The 18,907-nt window shown below is 31.2% G+C and overlaps 3 protein-coding genes across 6 annotated transcripts in view; 1 reads left to right on the top strand and 2 right to left on the bottom strand.

Annotated features, from left to right (window-relative positions):
• Positions 1–8,060, bottom strand: part of Cnn (phosphodiesterase 4D interacting protein centrosomin) — a 54,621-nt gene extending 46,561 nt beyond the window's left edge. The window contains exon 1 of one of the 2 annotated variants that reach the window (XM_078194080.1): positions 7,924–8,060. In XM_078194080.1, the coding sequence (XP_078050206.1) occupies positions 7,924–7,973 (50 nt within the window). In that variant the 5' untranslated portion in view covers positions 7,974–8,060. Of the gene's footprint in view, positions 1–3,192; positions 3,798–7,923 lie in introns of those variants that run through there. The other variant, XM_078194079.1, reaches the window with a different exon arrangement.
• A 446-nt stretch (positions 8,061–8,506) lies between these two features.
• LOC144477309 (uncharacterized) lies at positions 8,507–17,055 on the top strand. The gene is made up of 8 exons (XM_078194952.1): positions 8,507–9,248; positions 9,701–10,094; positions 10,244–10,332; positions 10,431–10,559; positions 12,613–13,140; positions 15,001–15,528; positions 15,588–15,818; positions 15,918–17,055. The coding sequence occupies exons 1-8, from the start codon at positions 9,138–9,140 to the stop codon at positions 16,071–16,073; spliced, it is 2,166 nt and encodes a 721-aa protein (XP_078051078.1). The 5' UTR covers positions 8,507–9,137; the 3' UTR covers positions 16,074–17,055.
• The window catches only part of LOC144477307 (long-chain fatty acid transport protein 4), a 23,750-nt gene continuing 21,894 nt past the window's right edge, over positions 17,052–18,907 (bottom strand). For all 3 annotated transcript variants that reach the window (XM_078194948.1, XM_078194949.1, XM_078194950.1), the window contains exon 11: positions 17,052–18,856. In XM_078194948.1, coding sequence (XP_078051074.1) covers positions 18,548–18,856 — 309 coding nt within the window. In that variant the 3' untranslated portion in view covers positions 17,052–18,547. The remainder of the gene's footprint in view (positions 18,857–18,907) is intronic.

Below are 18,907 nucleotides of genomic sequence, written 5' to 3'. Positions count from 1 at the left end.
ATTTTTTGGAAAAACTGTAAAATACTATTGCGTGTCTTTAATATGGTATGTAATGAAATTTCACGATTTTTTAAGCTGATAAGAAACATTTACGAGTTGCTAAAATTTGTCCAACACCGGGAGTAAGTGTTTGATAAATGAACATTGAATAAATGAAATATTTTTCAAGCTTATAAATATCTTTAATAAATCCATTCTACGTTGGGCTCATCTGAACTCTTTACGGTCCAAGGCCGTGATATTCCTGTCATCATAGTTTTATCAGCAACGCTTTTAGAATATCTTCACGCAGTCGTGTGTTACGCCGAAGAAAAGAACTTCAAACATCCAAAAAAAAAGGAACACTTTGACCTTCATTATTTTGCGAGTCATTTTCTATGACCCAATGTATTTGCGATCTTCTTTTAGTTGATTTCAAACTAAAATATTTCTTCTCGCAATAAATAAAATATAAACAATTTGCCTATTTCAATTTTTCATAAGTGACGTGTCGATGTTTTAAAAGACATTTAACTAATAAATTGTGCATATAACAGAGAATAAATCAGGAATTCCATTGGTCATTTTACCTAACTTTTATTTCCGCAAATACGTGTATCAAAGTTCCTAAATTGATAGTATTTAGATATGAAATGTTTCACTCATTCTTAAAATCAACATTAATTTTTAATTGGATTCACATTTCGGCAATGTGTGCCATATTGAAAATTGTATTTCTTTATTTAGAAACTTTACTTTGTATATTCATCTCCAAAGTGTCTTCTTCTTGCACTTGATAAAGTGATTTTAAATTGTTCATTAACGTAGCGCCTTCATTTTTTTATAGATCAGAGGTCGTAAGAAATAAATTAATTAGGAAAAATATGCAAAAATAGCTTTTTATTATGAATTGGTTACAATTCAAATTTATATTAAAAATTCATTACAAATAGATTTTCATAATAATATATAATTATTTCGCTCCTATTAAAAAAATAATTAAAAATTCAATTAAAACTCTTTTTATGTGTTAAGAAAAACCTGAATGTATAGTGCAAATTCAATTTTATCTGCTCTAATCTAATTAATCGATAGATCCAATTGGTAGAGACCACAATCAACTTCATTATGCAGTGTTGTTCTAATTAAATTATAATGAATAAACGAAGACAAAGAACAAACCCCTTGAGAAACATCGACCTTTTCGAGTGCATTTCATTATAGTGCAATGACTCTTCAGTTTCGCGGAACGTAAAAACGTGCACAAAAACTGCATCTGGGCGGTTTCTTTGATATTCGTTCTCACAATGAAAGAGTTTCCACTGTTATTCGTAGCTGTCAAACCGAGACCAGCCGTCACGCATCGGGAAAGTAACAGGCCATGGTTTGCCCCGAAATATTCACGACAAACAATCTAAATTTAGGTCACGAAAGGGGTAAGCATCTTTTATGTAGCTTTAGTCTTTTTGATCCAGCATCTTCTTTCCGCCACGAACGCGTTCACTTCTTCCGTCGATGCAAATAAACTATTCATATGTATTTTCATACAGGATTTCACAAAAATTCGTGTTAACCTCTTGTTGACTGATGATTCATTTTGAAAGTAACGTGCATGCGCAGACAATTCAAGACAAGTGTAGATTAATAAAAATGATGTTAATATTAAACAAAAATTGAAAACTGTCCTTTTAAAGTTGCAAGGACATTAAGAAAAGAATTCTCAACATAATTGAAATTATGCTGAACAAAATTTACAATCCATTTAAATTTCTTTTTAATATTGTTTACTTTCTAATAATTTCTTCTAACGACAATGATAAAATTGTAGATAGATAAAAAAGACAAAAGAGTATGCGAATACCATAATAATTCTTTTAACAGTTGAAAAAAATTTATATGGGTTTTAAACATTTAAGTGTGTGACGGGCTACGTCCGTCAAATTTTTGACGTTGTTTCAAACAAACATGTTATTACGATACTTTGGTCTCAGTCAGATATCCTAACAAAACATTACGACAAGACTGTATAATATGACCAACCGATCGCTATTCTTTTGCGTCGTAGTCTTCAAAGCTGAAACAATAATACGAGTAAATAATCGCTACCATACTCATTATTTTTAATTCTACAAAATAATTGCGTCATGTCTTGTGTTGTACACCAGTTACTCTATTTTACGTTGAAAACAAAGCAAGGTGAAAGAACAGAATGAATACGGAATAGCGAACAGTATATTTACATTACTTTTTAAGGTCTAAGGAACAACTTGTAAAAAAGAACAAACGACTCGTAAAAAGAAATTTGCGACTAACAAGAAACTTGAGACTAACTCGTCACTAATTACGCATGATAAATGAATGTGTGATTACGAAGTTACACTGACTTATAAAAGTTGATACAGATCCTTCTCGACATGTTTTCAGAAGTCGAAAGAGTACTGACCCATCCCTTATCGTCCACCCTCTCTACAGAGTTAGCATTAACCCTAGCATGCTTAAAGGAGAGTCAAAAAGTGTCCATAGAATTTTAAATACGCATTTTTGATCCAACAATATTCTCCTATAAATTTTCCTGTATTTTAATTTTGCAGGTACCTACATGTATTATTCAATAATATTGTTATGTATATTTAAATATATTTACCATTCTTTATAGCATTTTTGTTTACACGGACACAAAATGACATCCCCTTAGCAGACCTTAATCGTTTTAGCGCCAACCAAAAGAATTATATACCTGAAGAATATTCTATTATTAGAGAACTCGTAACTTAAGGAATGAAACTGTTCCTCATTAGAAATATTAAGAAAACCACATTTTCTGAAGTGTAGCCAACAACGATACATCGTTGTTCGACATTAAAAGGACTTAACTTTCTAGAACCGTAAACGTTCTCGAGTTAATAAATACAACGTAACTGTTACATATACATTGAAATGTAACTCTAAATTGATGTGCAATTATCTATTTGACTTCGAATAGAGAGAGAGAGAGAGAGAGAGCTTCACAAAAGTGACATCTATAAATACGTGTAGCAATTGGAAGAACACAGTGGAAGGGTTCATCCAAAAATAACCGCTCGATGTAGTTCCCGCCGCGAATAATAATCGCATAGTAATAAACATTCGGCGGAATAGGAATTTCGAAGTCCGCCTAGATCCAACCCCTATTTCCATTAGAATTGGCGAGAGGGTGCTGCCGAGTATACTCACTTCCGAAACGGACTGTAAATGCTACCCCACAGGCCTGCCCTGGTCGGCGATGGTGGACTGTTCTGTTGCTGATTGGAACATCCGTAGCCGGCGAAAAACATATTGCGGTAATTGTTCCTCATTAGTGCGTTTAAAAATATCGTCTGTAGAAAATACCACTGGTCGAACAGTACGTCCCACCCCTCAGTCACGACGCTTACAATATAAAAAACGAACTTACAAAACGTAACGGTATAAAAAACGAACAATCGATGACAACGTTAACAGTAAACACGCTAAAATAATACTAATAAAACTTGTACTTTCAATGAAACACTTTGGCACGTTTATTTGGCACAGGATACGTATATGTCAATAGTGTTTGGTAAGAAGTCTCAAGCTTGCATATCGTTTATGATAAGTTCTGTCAGTCTTATGGAAATCACCGTTCACACGAGATTATCAATTGTAATTGTCTAGAAATTTTCGAACGACCAAAAGAGATCACCGCAGCCGAAACGGATATCTGTGTTAGCGCGAGCACGGTATATGTCTCTGGACCGATCAATGTGATGATAACTCTCGGTAGATGAATACACTCGTCCATATCACGATATCTCGGTCACTGGTGTATTCGTCTGTATTCGCACAACCCTCTTTGGGCTCGACAGCTTCCGGTCAAAAAGAGACTCGAAAGACAAACAATTGACAGTAAAAACAGTATCGTAATACGACGGTTCACCGAACACTTGCACTCAGTCACTGGATCAGCAGTTTGTACTTGAATACCGTCCGCTTGGACGAAAGCGATCGCTTTCTTGCCGGTCTGCTGTTCTCCATTGTAGATCACGATTGTCACATAGAAATATACAAAGGGAAACGAATCGAACGACTCGAGTTTGCTAATCGGTCAATCACGAGACTGTGTTTTCTGTGATAAACACATCGATTCATACGCGAATATTCGTTGGTCGTGGCGCGACACTCGGTACTCCAGCGACGGATTGAACGCGACTGATGCGGCACAGGGCACAGCCGAACGGAGAGGATAGGAGGCAGCAGGCAGCAAGGAGCGACGCAGAGGGTTTAAGGTCGGGAAGATTCGTGCAGCCACGGACTCTGCTGCGTTTGCGTTCGCGTGCAACCGAGACGGACAGAACTACCCTGCGCGGCTGCAAGAACGAGAGGAGAACGTCCGTCGTCGAGATAAAGAGCAGACGGCGTACGTGCACCGTGTTAGAGTCGTATGACAAAAACAGATAGGAACAGGGTTGCGAGCGGACGAAATGAAACGCAGTGGACCCGGTGCCTATCGGTCAAACTCAGTGCTTCTCAATGGAACCTCTGAAGTTTACTCTGTGAACCCAAGAGCATACCGCGGCTCCAAGCGGTCTTGTTATATTTCCAATTTTCGATGAATTCTAGGTGTTTAACATGTTATAATTGGACTGCGGATTTTATGCATTTATGTCAAAAATGAACGGGTCGAATACGAAACTATAAAGACAGATGAATTTAAAGATAGTGTTACATTGTTTTCAGTTTAGGACAATTATTAACGCTAGAATTACCGAGCACTAACGTAATCACTATACATTTAATGATTTACAACAACTACATGCTTGAATTTATTTAAATTTCATGTCATTTCTATTATATTGTATGCTTGAACGAAAAAGTTTGACTAAAAATGTCTGATAGAACATTTGTTTAATGGACAGAAACTGTTAATCAAGTGTTGAAAGGGAGTAGACCCTTTCATTTTAATTATATTTGTTTTTAAATTAACTTTGACAATTTTTATTTTGCATAACGATCCGCAGTGTATTTAAAATTTAACCAATTAACTGGGACGACTTCTTTGAAAAGTACGGTACAGAAAGTAAACGATAAGTATACTACCTAAGTCAGATACTTAAATTTTGTATTTGTTCGTTTTATTTCGTTATGATCATCAAATATTTAAAAAATCTAAAAATTTACGAATATACTTTAGTTTGCACTAAAATTGACCTATTCATTTTTCTCATAAATCCATAAAATTCGCAATCTAGTTATACAAATTTAAATGTCGTCGAAAACTGAACTACTTTTTTCAAATTCAACAGAATTATTTGAGTTGGTCGTTCTCTGTAATCGTGTTATCCGAGTGTGTACTGAACATTTAAAAAATACATTCTACAGGTTTATATCACTTATATAACTTTCTAATAATTACATCAATGAACTCACATCAATCATGTGTCCACTTGCTTGACATTTGCTGAAGCAAAACTCCAATAATTGAGTTCAGTCATCATATACATAAAACAGTAAAAATGATCTAATAGCTGGAACGCAATAATATAGAAACGGAGCAAAGAAAATAAAAAAAGAAACATCTTATCAGAAAAGGTACAAAAATCTTTGAAATAGAAAATTCCGATTCTTAAGATTGTCAAACGACTTCAGATTATTTTCTATATCTTTAGCTTTTCCTTAGAATATTGTTTATACCGTAATATGTAATATTATTTACAAATGTGTAAAGAATAAATATAATAATAATAATAATAGTAAATAATTTTTCTTAACATTTTTATCATGATGTTCTTAATGTTTCAAATATTATACGTATTAAAATAATTCTATGAACTATTCACAATTAATAAAATTTCGTGAGTATTGTCTCCTAATTATTTTACGTCGTAACTTCGTAAATGCAATTGATGATACACTCAGAATGAATTTCGCGAACCCAGGAAATTTCAAGTGAATCTGATGTGTAAGATTATGATTGAATACACATCCGTTATTACCCAGTGTATCATCTATCACCCGTTTCATGATCCCCACTTTTCGTAAAGTAAATTCTGTTATCCTATAGTTCTACGAAAAATTTACGCGACATATTAATCATCGCGGGAAAAATTACTTCTTAAGTTTGTACAGCTTTGTAATTCCTAGAGTGCGGATACGAATTTTCATTTCGTGAGCGATTTTAACCTAGATCTAGAAGATAACTATTTAATTAAAAAACAGATAAGATTAATACGTAATTTACACCTCAGATAAAAATGATCAAACTTAAATATCTTAAATATATGTAAATAAAGGAACGTTATTAAAAATATTTAATTTACACTGAAAATATTACAAAAGGTGTGTACATGTGCATTAGAAAATTATTTCAGAATATATCCAAGTACAATTTCTATATGTATTTAACTTCGACTTTTTACATATCTAAAATACACTGTAACCAGCTTGTAAATCGCTTCATTTTATACTATAAATGCATATAAAATATTTCAAATTTGGAAAGAATACAACATACATGTAAATCGACTCCAAATTTGGATTAATTTTTAATTTGATTTTGATAATAATTGATTATAATAAAACTTATGTTTTTCAATACACTATTTGTTAAATTGTAAATATCTAAACTTTCTTTATATGATTCTTTGTGATACAACTAATTTACGATACACAAAACATCAGTTAATAGATTGCAAATTAAATAAATATAGTAATTTCTACTAATCCTTTGCACCGTAACAGTGAGTCAGTCTCCTGACGAAGATTTCATATACTTGTAAATATGAATGTGATATCAACGAAAATACGTTAAATTCAAGAATCGTTGTATCGATCTGTATATTGTTCTAGAAAGAAGAAAAATGTATCGTTCATTTACACGCCGGCGAGGAAATAGCGACAAAACTAAACGTAATAAACAATTTCGCGTCCTCTTTTTAATCTCTTCATCATCAAAATCTACCGATGAAAATAAATGAAGAGGTACAAGAAACAAAAACTGTCTCATTATATTAGAAAAGAAGAAGCGCTGCTAGTCAATGCAAGGGATTATTATAGTTTAATCAATTAACTTCTTGTTTTGGTGCGAAAAAACTAACGTGTTTTTTTATTTTCCGGCTAAAGGCCACTCCTTTTTGCTGTTACAATATTGGCACTGAAAGTTCGGATATTCTAAACAATCGAATATGGATAGGTTTAAGGCAGTAATGGGATTTACTCCTACGCGCTTTCCTTACTCTCTAAGCTAACGCGCATATCCCCACCATTTTACTATGCAACCAATCTGCAATGAATCCTGTTTCGTCAGTGAATCAGAGCACAGAAAATTTCTATACCAACTCTCGTTAAGAGATCAAGCTGTGGCACAGAGGTGTGCAGAAGTAGATCCTATTACTGTACCTATTTCGAGCAGCTTTTAATGATCGAGCCGAGGGTCTTGAATGATCTGAATAAGTAGATCATATATTTCTGCATTGTAAAGAGTAGGTACATCCATATTATAGTTTTCAAAGCTTAGTAAGATTGTAAAATTTTGCAGAAGGTGTTTGTAATCATCGATACGCAGCAATTAATGATTTAAAAAATTTCTCGACAATTTTAACGTATATATTAAAATGTCATTTATACATGTTATAATATTAAAAAGACAAGTAAAATGAATTATGAAGTTAGTGTAAATTAATTTAACCCTAAATTATCCTAATAATAAATTTGATCAATAAAAGATACACACGTTAGAAAACAATAACACTCCATATTTCTCATAATGAAAAAAATATGATCTACACCACTGTGATTCTAACCTACTCATATAAAAAATAGATATCAAATAAAGTACCTCAAATAATATTCAAAAATTAGCTTAAGAAAAACTCAGACCCCCTGGCATGCAAGGCGAAAATAATAACATACAACAGAATACAATACTCAGAATGTTAAGTATTTACTCACATTTCGTAAGCGCTTTTTCCTGCTGCCGTTTCATCCCAGACGTCCCCCATGGCTTATCCAAATTCACAATAATAAAATAACATTAAAAACACAAAAAATCACATCTACACGAACTACGGACTAATCCATGACATATGACACAACCCCACGCGACTTACAAACCGTTAAATTTGAACTACGTAATTCTCCATGCATCCGTAATACGTGTGCGCGCCATAAGTGTTGTGCAAATTCTGCCAACATAGAGTAGTAAAAAGAACTAACATCACCACAACATCTCACTGGAATATTTATATTCCACTATTCAAATTTTTTATAAAAGAAATGTAAAACTAAATGTATATTAACATTCAATTAGATATGTGTTGTGAAGAAAATAATTTTTCAATAATATTCAAATTTTGAAATGATTTAGTTTTATTGAACGTCTATTATATTATATTTCAAATATTACCGCGCTTTTCAAAGTTTCCAATTTTTCACATGAAACCTGTTTGTCTTCTTTTATCTAATCGTTTAGATAAGAGGTAGAAGTATGAACTTATCATCGGCGGTGCCTGCATGTGGTACACTCTGTGGTATAGCATAAAGGTGGTGCATATTATTGTATAATTAGGACTATATAACAACGGATAGAAACTATTGCATCTTCTTAGTGCATAGTTCTTGTTCCTTTTCAATTCAACTACGTTTGTTAAGTGTGCAATCTTTAGTTATCATTTAAAATTCTTTTCCAAATAGCAGAGATTAAATATTTTCTTGCGCAATACACTTTGGCTATTTACATTCCACGCTGATTATATTTGTTGTGTTATTTTTATGAAATAAGTAACAAAATTTAGAAAACTAGTGACTACGTCACACATCCCTATTTGCGCCTGTTTCGTCTGATTCTGGCAACTCTGCCTATGTAACTAAACTAGTACAGTAACAGTAACCAGTATGGCAGTCATCTGCCACTAATGTGTAAGGCAGTTATTGTTTGTGAAATTTTTATAGCCGTGGCCGTGAGTGCACCGCAAATTAAACGATGACGCATTGAAATTGAATTAATCAATGTATCGTTGAAGAATGAATTACTATTACGTGACGATTTTATTCCATGATTTTTCTTAACGCTGCCTTGGTATATACGGGTCCAAAGTCAGCACAATATCGACATTGACAGGTGGTAGTTGTCAATTACTGCTCGTCCCTTTGGAGGTTATTGCACTATGTTTGCTACGCTAAAAAATAAAATACGAGAGGAAATTGGGAGCGACGTGTCAACAGTTGTTAGAAATGCCGGCAACGTGCGCGGCATTAATTCTAGGCATATGTCTCAGGTAAACATATTATTTATATTCATCGGAATATTATTGATACAAAACGAGATTACGATGATAAGTGTATCACGGATTTATTTATAGACTGTAATTAATTTCCCATGGTCATTCAAAAGTGTTATTAATTATTCAAAAAACGCAAACAGCAATTTGAACGAAATATTAGTCATTGCTTATACATGTGTTTCCCAAACAATTCATTAGTATTACTTGCATATACTTAGCTTCTGGTTATGCTAATATGTACTTTGGGACTTGTGAAAATGTGTAGCAGTAGTATCCTTGTTAGATTACTTAAATACGAAGCATATTTTTGTAAAAATTATTTTATTTTCTATGATGAAAATTTATTTTTCTTGTAAAAAAAGTTGTGTAAATTTATATTCGTTATTCAATTTTTCATGTGCAACCATTACATTAAAGAAATAATAATAATTAAATTTCTTAAATAGGCAGGATCTACAAGTAGTATTAGTGGATCACAAATTTCATTAGATGGCTCACGTGAAGAAAATGCAGCATCACCTTCTCCACCAATTTCTTTGAAAAGAGATAATAGTTTTGACATTAAATTAAGCGATGGTATGCAGCTTTCTGCAAAAGACATCAAAAGGTTTGAGGCAAGAGAAGAGGAATGGCGAAAAAGGTTAGCAAAGAAAGAAGTAGAAATGTTGAAACGAATGGAAAAAAAAGAAGAGGAGTGGAAAGTAAGATTACTTGAAAAAGAAAAGGAATGGAAGAAGTTAGTGGAAAAACAAGAGAAAGAAAAAAGTAAATTGGAAGAAGAATTACAAAATGTAGAACGCATAAAAAATTCATTAGAATTATCTCTAAAAGATGCTGAAGGTATGTATGAATAGACATATGTAATTGCTTAGTCAATTTTCTATCAATGATCCTAATTTACTGCTTTATTAAAGTAAAGTAATTACTTGAAATTGTGGGTAATATGTGATTATTTTACATTTACAATTTTATTAACTGCTTTGTTTTAGAATACAAAAAAAAATTATACAGTTTTAAAGAAGATGCAGAACAATTAGAGGATTTGCAGACACAAGAATTGGCCAAAGTTAAATATTTCGTATGTTTTATGTAATACTTTATAAAATGTTACTATCATTAATTATTACTGTTGTTAAGTATTATTGTGTTTATACATATTTTTTCCTTTTATTGAAGTTACTATTTAAGGAACAAGAAGTGGACGAAAAAACACAACATTTAAAGACAGCCACTGCAGAAATTGATAATTTGAAGTCTGAAGTATCACGTCTTAGGCGGTATGAAGATGAACTTAACAATGTACAGGTGAGTAGGTTATGTGATAACTGCTTTATTTGATTTTGAGAATCATTTGAAATATACCATGAACTTTTAGATTATGTTAACATGATTATCTCATGTAATTGTGTTAATGTAATATAAGTTACTTAATGACATCACTTGAGTAAGTAAACATGGAGCATATTTTAATAATTTCGGTTTGAGACAGTTCATACATGTCTTTGATTTTAAAAGTTTCTTTAAACTCTACTACATTAATTATATTATAATGATACATATAATACATGAATTCATTACATTAGGCATACATTTTATTGAGAAAATTAAATATACGTATATAAGAATAATTAACATAAGTAATATAATAACTTGATAGTTGTTTTTAACATCTATTTATATATGAAGTAAGTTACTTCTTCACTCAAATTACTTTAATCAAAATTGTTTCAGTCAATAATTACCTAAATATATATTATTTTATTTTTATTACATTATTTCCAATTGTTAATGACTTATGACAAATTATTTTCATCAGTTTGGTAAAAGTTTTAATCTGAAGTGATTTTATTGTGTACAAATTTATTAATAAAAAATTATTATAATTTATTAATAAAATAATGAAATAAAATTATTTATGAATACTATTTTTTTAGTTTAAAAAATAATTATAGAAACTTCTTCAATATCCTAAGTCTGGATTAAGATTAAATTTGGGAAAGTAATTTTTTATATTGTGTATTGTATTTTGTACGCATTAATATTGTGGGATATTCGTGGAAAAGACAGAAGTGCATGGAAAAAACAATTTTCCTAATTTATTGTTTTTTCTAAACATTGTTTCTTGTTTTTATACTACCAGTTATATGTCATATGACCTATCTTCAAATTGATGATCATATACTTTATAGACATAAGCACGCTTCTTCTTAAAAACTGATTTTATTTTGAAGCCTTCCAATATTTTGTTCATTCTATTTATGGCTTTTTGTTTTGTCACGGTTGGCCATGTTTTTCTGCACATTTTTTTTTTATATTGTCACATGATATCAATCTATGGTATACTTGCGACCTATAGTCACTACTTAAAGTATTTTATTGTATCGAGTATTTCGGATATTTGTTCCAATGAAATAATTGTGCATATGTTCCATAACTCTTATTTGTACTCTTAAAATGCTTTCTATCTATTTCATAGGAAGTTTTGATTTCCATTTTATTATACTTTAATTCAAGAAATGTAAGCACTTTTTCGAGTACAAAGACAGAAGTTGTGAATAAACAACTTGCTTTTATTTCGTTATGGAACATGAGCAAAACCTAAGTGATATTGAAAGTTTTGTGAAAACAACAAACGCATGAAGATTGGAAAACTTTGATAAACGAGAGCATTGGAGATCAGAGTAGGCGGTAATTTCCGCTAATTTGCTGCTGCTACTGCTGATGCTAGAGGTACGTCTTCAAAGCTTTGCTGCTATTCTGCAATGTAAATAACTTCTATAGATTTTACTTACATCAGTGTTGCTCTTTATGTAATTCTCTCCTTGGTGCAAATTAAAAATATAACAAGAGAAATGCATGTATTAACTTAATAAAAATGGTTTAACAGCTACAAAAGTTATTCATAATAATATATAAGAAGATTTCATTTAAAATATCTAAATTATTTCTACTGCAATACTCATACTCCAATGTTGTTATTCTCGTAACAGCGTGGAATAATTAATTTCAGATTATAAATTGGCGGCTTTCCTAAAATTCAATTTATATTATATTCGTTTTTAACTAATAAGAAAAGACTTTCTCAATTCTTTCAACAAAATGAATATTTAATTCAACATTTATTTCTGCTTCATATATTTTTGTTTATTTTGTTCACTTTCAGCAGTATTCTTATTAACCATCAAATTCATCATCATTCGCTTATTCTTGACTTCATAAGGTTTGGATTATTTGTGATATTCTATTCAACTTTATGTATTAGCAATGCTTTGGTAAGGTTTGCAACAAAGCTTCATGGAGCAATGAAAACCACAATAGAAGCACAATTAATCTTTAGTAACAGTTTCACAATTTTCAGGATGAAATGGAGACATTACGACATTCTACACAGCGAGAAAGAACTCAACTTTCCTGTCAGTTAGCACAAACTGAGGAAGAAGTGCGTCACTTAAAGGATAAAGTTTTCGTGTTAGAACAAAGAGTTGCTTTAGGAACTAACGATCAAGTGACAGTGGACGAGAGAATAGCTGACCTCATGAGGGAACGAGCATTGTTAGAAAGAAAGTTAGAGGAGGCACATCTTCATTTATCCGATATAAAGACTAGTTGGTCAGGGAAAATATCCAGCTTGGAAACACAAGTCGGAAGACTTAGCAGACAAGCTGGTGAGGAGGGCCTAGAAAGAAGACGAGTGGAAGAGGAAAGTGAAAAACTCAGACAGAGGATCAAGCAACTAGAAGCTGATATAGAGGTGAACAATGTTGTAATGGCAACGAAAGACGCCAAGCTTTTGCGCATGGCAGAGGACATCGACGAGATGGCCACGGAACTGAAAGAGCTCCGGGCCAGCGTCGATGATGAGGTGGAAGAGTTTAAGCGACAAATTGTGAGTTACCGCGATATGTAGTCATGCATGGACTAGACTGGTTGTAAGAAGATGTCCCTTAGATTTTGAGATGCAAAATTTACTTACTTTTCCTTTATCAAGGATCTCCTTCTGCAAGGATCATTTTAGACCAGATACAATATCTTCGAAGTCTCGCATAAATTTTTACTAAGTCATTTTATTACACGAGTATATTATTTATAATAATACAATTGACTGTATGTAATAATGTTCTTGACTTGAACAAGATCATGAAATACGTTTTATACTTCAGTCAGTTTTTCATAATAATATATTAAATAAAAAAAAAAATGATGTTGCACAGTTGCTTGTGATATGACAGCGGTTTTGAAAAGACACGTTTATTTGATAAATGTTTATTGCAGTTGAACTTTTAAACAATTTTATATATCACTTAATATCAACGATATTAGATGATTACAATATGCACACAGGAACGCGTGCACACGAACGCTTAGAAAGCGTAATGTATCAATTTATAAATGAAAACTACATATCGCCTATATACTTGCATGTTCTTTTCTAAGATGCTTGGAGCTTGACGCACAGAACATTTATTTTATGCATATTTATTAGCACATTCTTTTGTTCATAATCTTTATTTATTGTTATTACAAGCATGCTGAATACATTTATATTTAATTGAAATCGACATTACTAATCGATGAATAAGACCGTTTTATTGACTTTTTTCAAATTCTATAATTCTCACCGTGTTGCCTTTGTACATGAAAATTAGATAGTATTATAATATTAATATTTTTATGTACGAACGCATTTCTGTACATTTTGTTTGTGGAATAAAGAAAGAAACCAATAAATTAAATAGTTATGGTATTCTTTTTGTGCTTGTTTTTTTACCCATTTTTATATTCCTATCTCAAGTGGCTTTTTATATATTGTTATAAACACAAATGTGAACACGATTGTTTTCTTACAGGTAACAAACTATATTATATTTTACTACACCAACGCCACAGTCTGATTACATTTGTGTTGTTATAAGTATTAGGAATCCGTATCCAGATGCAACTGGTTCAAGAAAAACGTATTGTATATTTTATAGTCTAGAAGACACACTGGTTAAACAGAAACATTTATCATTTTCATTGAGAAATCAAAAATTATACTAAAAGTTATCCAAGTCAACGATTATGTTCGAACCAATATTTATTGCTGGTTCGAGCTTTGGAATTAATGGCACAAACGATTTCTGTCAAAAGATAACCAGAACAAATTACATGTACTTTTAACTACTATTTTTAAACTAAGATTATCTGCGCTTTCTTTATATGAATTGTACTTTCGTATATTACCGTAGATGTAATTATTTTATAACTTATAAAAAAAAGTAATATCTGTTTTTAAAAAATAATTGTCCATTTTAGTACGAGTGTTCTCATTTTGTGACACTAAAATATAGTAACATTCTACATAAACTATTTTTTATATGTATTACTGTAAAATAATATATGTTAAGATACAATAGCTAATAAGAACAACTTGTATGTTTCTATTAAATAAGTTACAAACTTCCGAAATCATCTGAAATATAATTGTATAAAATTTACATATTATATATTTTATTTATATAGCTTATATCAAAAATATTGCTCCATGTCAAACTTACTCATGCTTTAATTAACTCCGCTAAATAGCTGCGAATATACATACTTCGTTTTAGCTTTCGATTTTTTAGTAATAAATTTTGATTGTACCATAAATTCCAAAGATAGCTATTACATGAATATCTCAGCAAATTCTGTAGATAAAAAATTAGTTTATATATTGTTAACTTTAAATATTACTCATGTTAGTCTATTTCTATTCTCATATCAGGAATCTTCAACGAAAGAGATTATCGAACTAAAGCAGGATTTGGAAGAAGCAAAAGCAAATTATTCGGCAGCCACCTCTGAAGTAGCGCATCTTCGCTTGTCGTTGGAAGGGGAGCGAACAAATAATACTTCTTTACATTTAGAAGTAGCACGTTTAAGGGAAGACTTAGAAGCTGAACGAACATCGTTAGCCACACTCAGGGTATGTCTCGAAAAAGAAAGGGGAGAAAAGGACTCTGCATTGCTAAGAAATGCGCAAGTTTCTCAAGATATTGAAATTGTGAGACAAGAAAACCGTCGACACGAAGTTGAAAATATAGAACTGCAAAACAGAGTTGAAAGTTTAGAGCACAGTTTGCAAAGTAAAACTAAGGAAATGATGGAAGCAGTGGCAAAGCTAGAAGGTACGAAACAAAGAATGTCAGAATTAGAAGAAGGAGAACAAGACAGAGAAAAAATGGAGAGAAATGAAATAGTTCTCAAAAATAGTTTAATGGACCTAGAAGAGCAGTTAAATGAAAAAACTAAGGTAAATGTGTAAAAAAGAAGTATGTGTTATAGAATATTAATTGTTTAATGTATTTTTAGACAGTTAAAGTCTTGCAACAGCGATTAGCAGACATGAAGAAAACTCTTCAACGAGAATTAAGAGTACCATCTTCGTCATTGGATAGTGACGTGGAACCCTCAGCAGCAATACTTAAACCCAGTTCGTCAAAGACTGTCACCGCTAGGCATAGTAATGCAAGAGACGACGACGTTAATTTTAAATATCTTAAACATGTTCTTATAAAGTTCCTAACGAGTAGAGAATATGAGGTAAACTTTACACGACGTAATATTAAACCCAAGCACAACACTATTTTATTTATCAATGTTAGTTATTTTATAATATTTAATTCTTTTTCTATTAACAAGGCTCTGCATTTAACGAGAGCTGTCGCTACTCTACTACACTTTTCACCTGAAGAGGAGAGATTGCTTCAAGAAACCTTAGAATGGAAAATGTCGTGGTTTGGAACTCGGCCTAACTTGGGTTTTGGACAAACTGCTAAAGCTATACCACCCAGCTGATAGCTGAAACAATTTCCTCTTTCCATAGGTATTATAAAAGTGGTTGCAGATTCATGGTTAAAATCGAAAAGTTGGATCGCATCTGTGACCAACCCCAAATGATGGGAAATGTTAGAAAGATTAGCAAAGAAAAAATAAATTTATATGCTAGAAATTTCATAAATTTTGTAAAATATGTAGCATTTACGATATACACATATAATTTATTCATAAAGGCTAGAAACATTCATTACAGTTAACTTAAAAAAATGCACCATATAATTGGTAGTGTGAAAAGTTGTTTAACTAAGATTTGTAAGATAGATATAGAATTGTTTCTGCCGATATTTATTATATACATTGGCATTACAAAATAAATTAGCATAAGACATTCTACACAATATATAATTTATATCTCTATATGCATCCTATTTGAGTAAATTACATTTTTGTACGCAAAAGTATGCATGTAATTGTTATACTATTGTATTTTACAATCTTGTCTGTTGTACATTCAATTAATATAAGTTGAAATACATTAACACAATTCAAAGGGCATAAATGGTTGCATCGTTATATGATGTAACTTTAGAATTCTTTAGTAATCTAAGGTTTCTTAGATATGGCTGCAGGTCGGTTGTAATAAAAAAAGCCTGTGTTAGTTTCATTAATTATGACGCTCAGAATAATTGCCATAATTATTATTTGTGATTTGAACATTGCGATCGTATCTTGTTCATATTTGTAAATAATGCAGTGATATTTCTAGAGACACAATTAAAGTACACAAGATTTTTCAAAACAATGACTTATTTAATTTCATACTTTTTATTCAAACAAAATCACAGCGGCTAGTTTATATAATTTATTGTATGTGTTTTATAAACAGATTTTTTGATAGTAACGAAATATATAGTTACAAATGCAAACTAAAAATGAACAATGTTGAAATATTGATTTCGAAAATGTAAAAGGAATGAATAAACTTTATTTGCCATGTGCATAGTATTCAAGAAGGTTTTTATTTATTATTGACTTATCGATTATACAATTGCATATATATACAATAACATTTAAAGTACACTTTAAGTTGATAAAGTAACAAAAAATAGTTCACGCAAATCTGTCCATATACTCGAAGAATATTTTAGCGGAATAAGATTCTTTTTATTTATTACAAAACTATGTAAGATCGTGAATCATTCTTTAAGTACACATGGTTTTAATCATTGAAGGGACGTTACATATAAAATTATACGTCACAATCGTTTAAATCAAAATTTGTATAATTTACATATTAAAAATTGTTATTTACTAGAAACATAATTTATATCACAAATCAAAGACAACGTTAAATAATAATCAATCAAATTGGACAGTATACAATTTTCCGGTCATTTCAGTTTGTCTTTTTTTTTATGTAACAGTATCTTAACGAAGAGATTCGCATGATATATGCCATAAAAAGTCGTGTCAGGAAAAGTGGTCACATTCATTAAAGTCTTTTGCACTCAACTATTCAAGTTTATCTTTCACATTAGAATTATGTATGAGCAGTTTATAAATAAGTACATAGAGAAGCAAATGACAAAAATATGTTAGTATTTACACAGATCTGTTAATTATAGTTTACATTCTTCCCGATGAAAAATTGAAATCAGTTTATTTAAATATTTGTTTCTATGAAATAGACTTATAATATATACACCTATTTAACATTTTTTAATTTATAAATAATAGATAATATTTACCATTGAATAATGCTAAAACAAGTAATAGATAATATTTTTGACTATCGTAACTACATTAATTAGTTAAGTTTCGCTAGTAATCTTACATTATTAATTTCATTGATAATAATTTTGCTAAGAATCATTAAGAAAAGTACAGATTGAACTAAACATAACAAATTTTAGAGAATAGTATACAATAACAAGTGTGTATGTACATTTGGTGTATATGTTACTATATTTTAATAATTACTTTAATAATCACAGAATAAAGTTCTGTGAAATATTTTCTTTTATCATTTGCGAATTTAAAAGGATTCACACGTTGTGTAAATAAGGTTTCTCCCATGAATACCAATGTAGCATAGTAAGTATGATTTTATTTGGACTATTTTTCTATCTACAATGCCAATTTTTCTTATACTACACATCATTTATTCATTTAAAAATGTACAGAATATTTATAAAATATAGAGGAACATGTCACCATATTCGTTCGTTTCAATGTGACTGTTGGCAAAATCGAACTCTCTTTGTGACAGAAATTCCTTACTACACAAGCTTCTTTTGAGCTTTCATAAAAATAACATTGTCCGAAAACTTCCACCTAAGTTCAATGGTTTATGTAATATTATAAAATCCTAAGCATTGTATCTACAAGGCGCGTGCATAAAGTCATGTTCACATCGTAAAAAAAATTATACGTCTAACTTTTAAAAATATATCCAACGCTTACAAGTTGTTTGAGAAGCATTAACACAACGACTAGAACTTCCTTGAGCCGGATATGATTTCCTGATAAAGTTCAGGTGTAATTTCGACGTACTCCTTGTTTGCAGAAAGGAAGTACATCTTGTCTTGCACTTTGCTGGGATCGAAGCCTTCCTTTTGTAGATTCACTTTTTTCAATTTGAATGTCCCTGTCATTTCAAGTTCTTTCACAATTCGCAAGAAAATTGGTCTTGCATACGCTGGCAGAGCTTTCTCCAGACCTTGTGCAAGAGCCTTGAAATCTAGTAGGCTATCTGGATCGACTATTGCTGCCATGCCTGCCCTTCCCTCCATTCCAGGCACCTTAAAAGATAACAATAAATACCTTTAAGCAATTCTCTTCAGGAGGAAATA

This window comes from Augochlora pura, chromosome 11, assembly GCF_028453695.1.
Source record: "Augochlora pura isolate Apur16 chromosome 11, APUR_v2.2.1, whole genome shotgun sequence".
Classification (NCBI taxonomy): Eukaryota; Metazoa; Arthropoda; class Insecta; order Hymenoptera; family Halictidae; genus Augochlora; species Augochlora pura.
The sequence above is the reverse complement of the archived record's forward strand: the minus strand, read 5'-3'. Positions and strand labels throughout refer to the sequence as shown.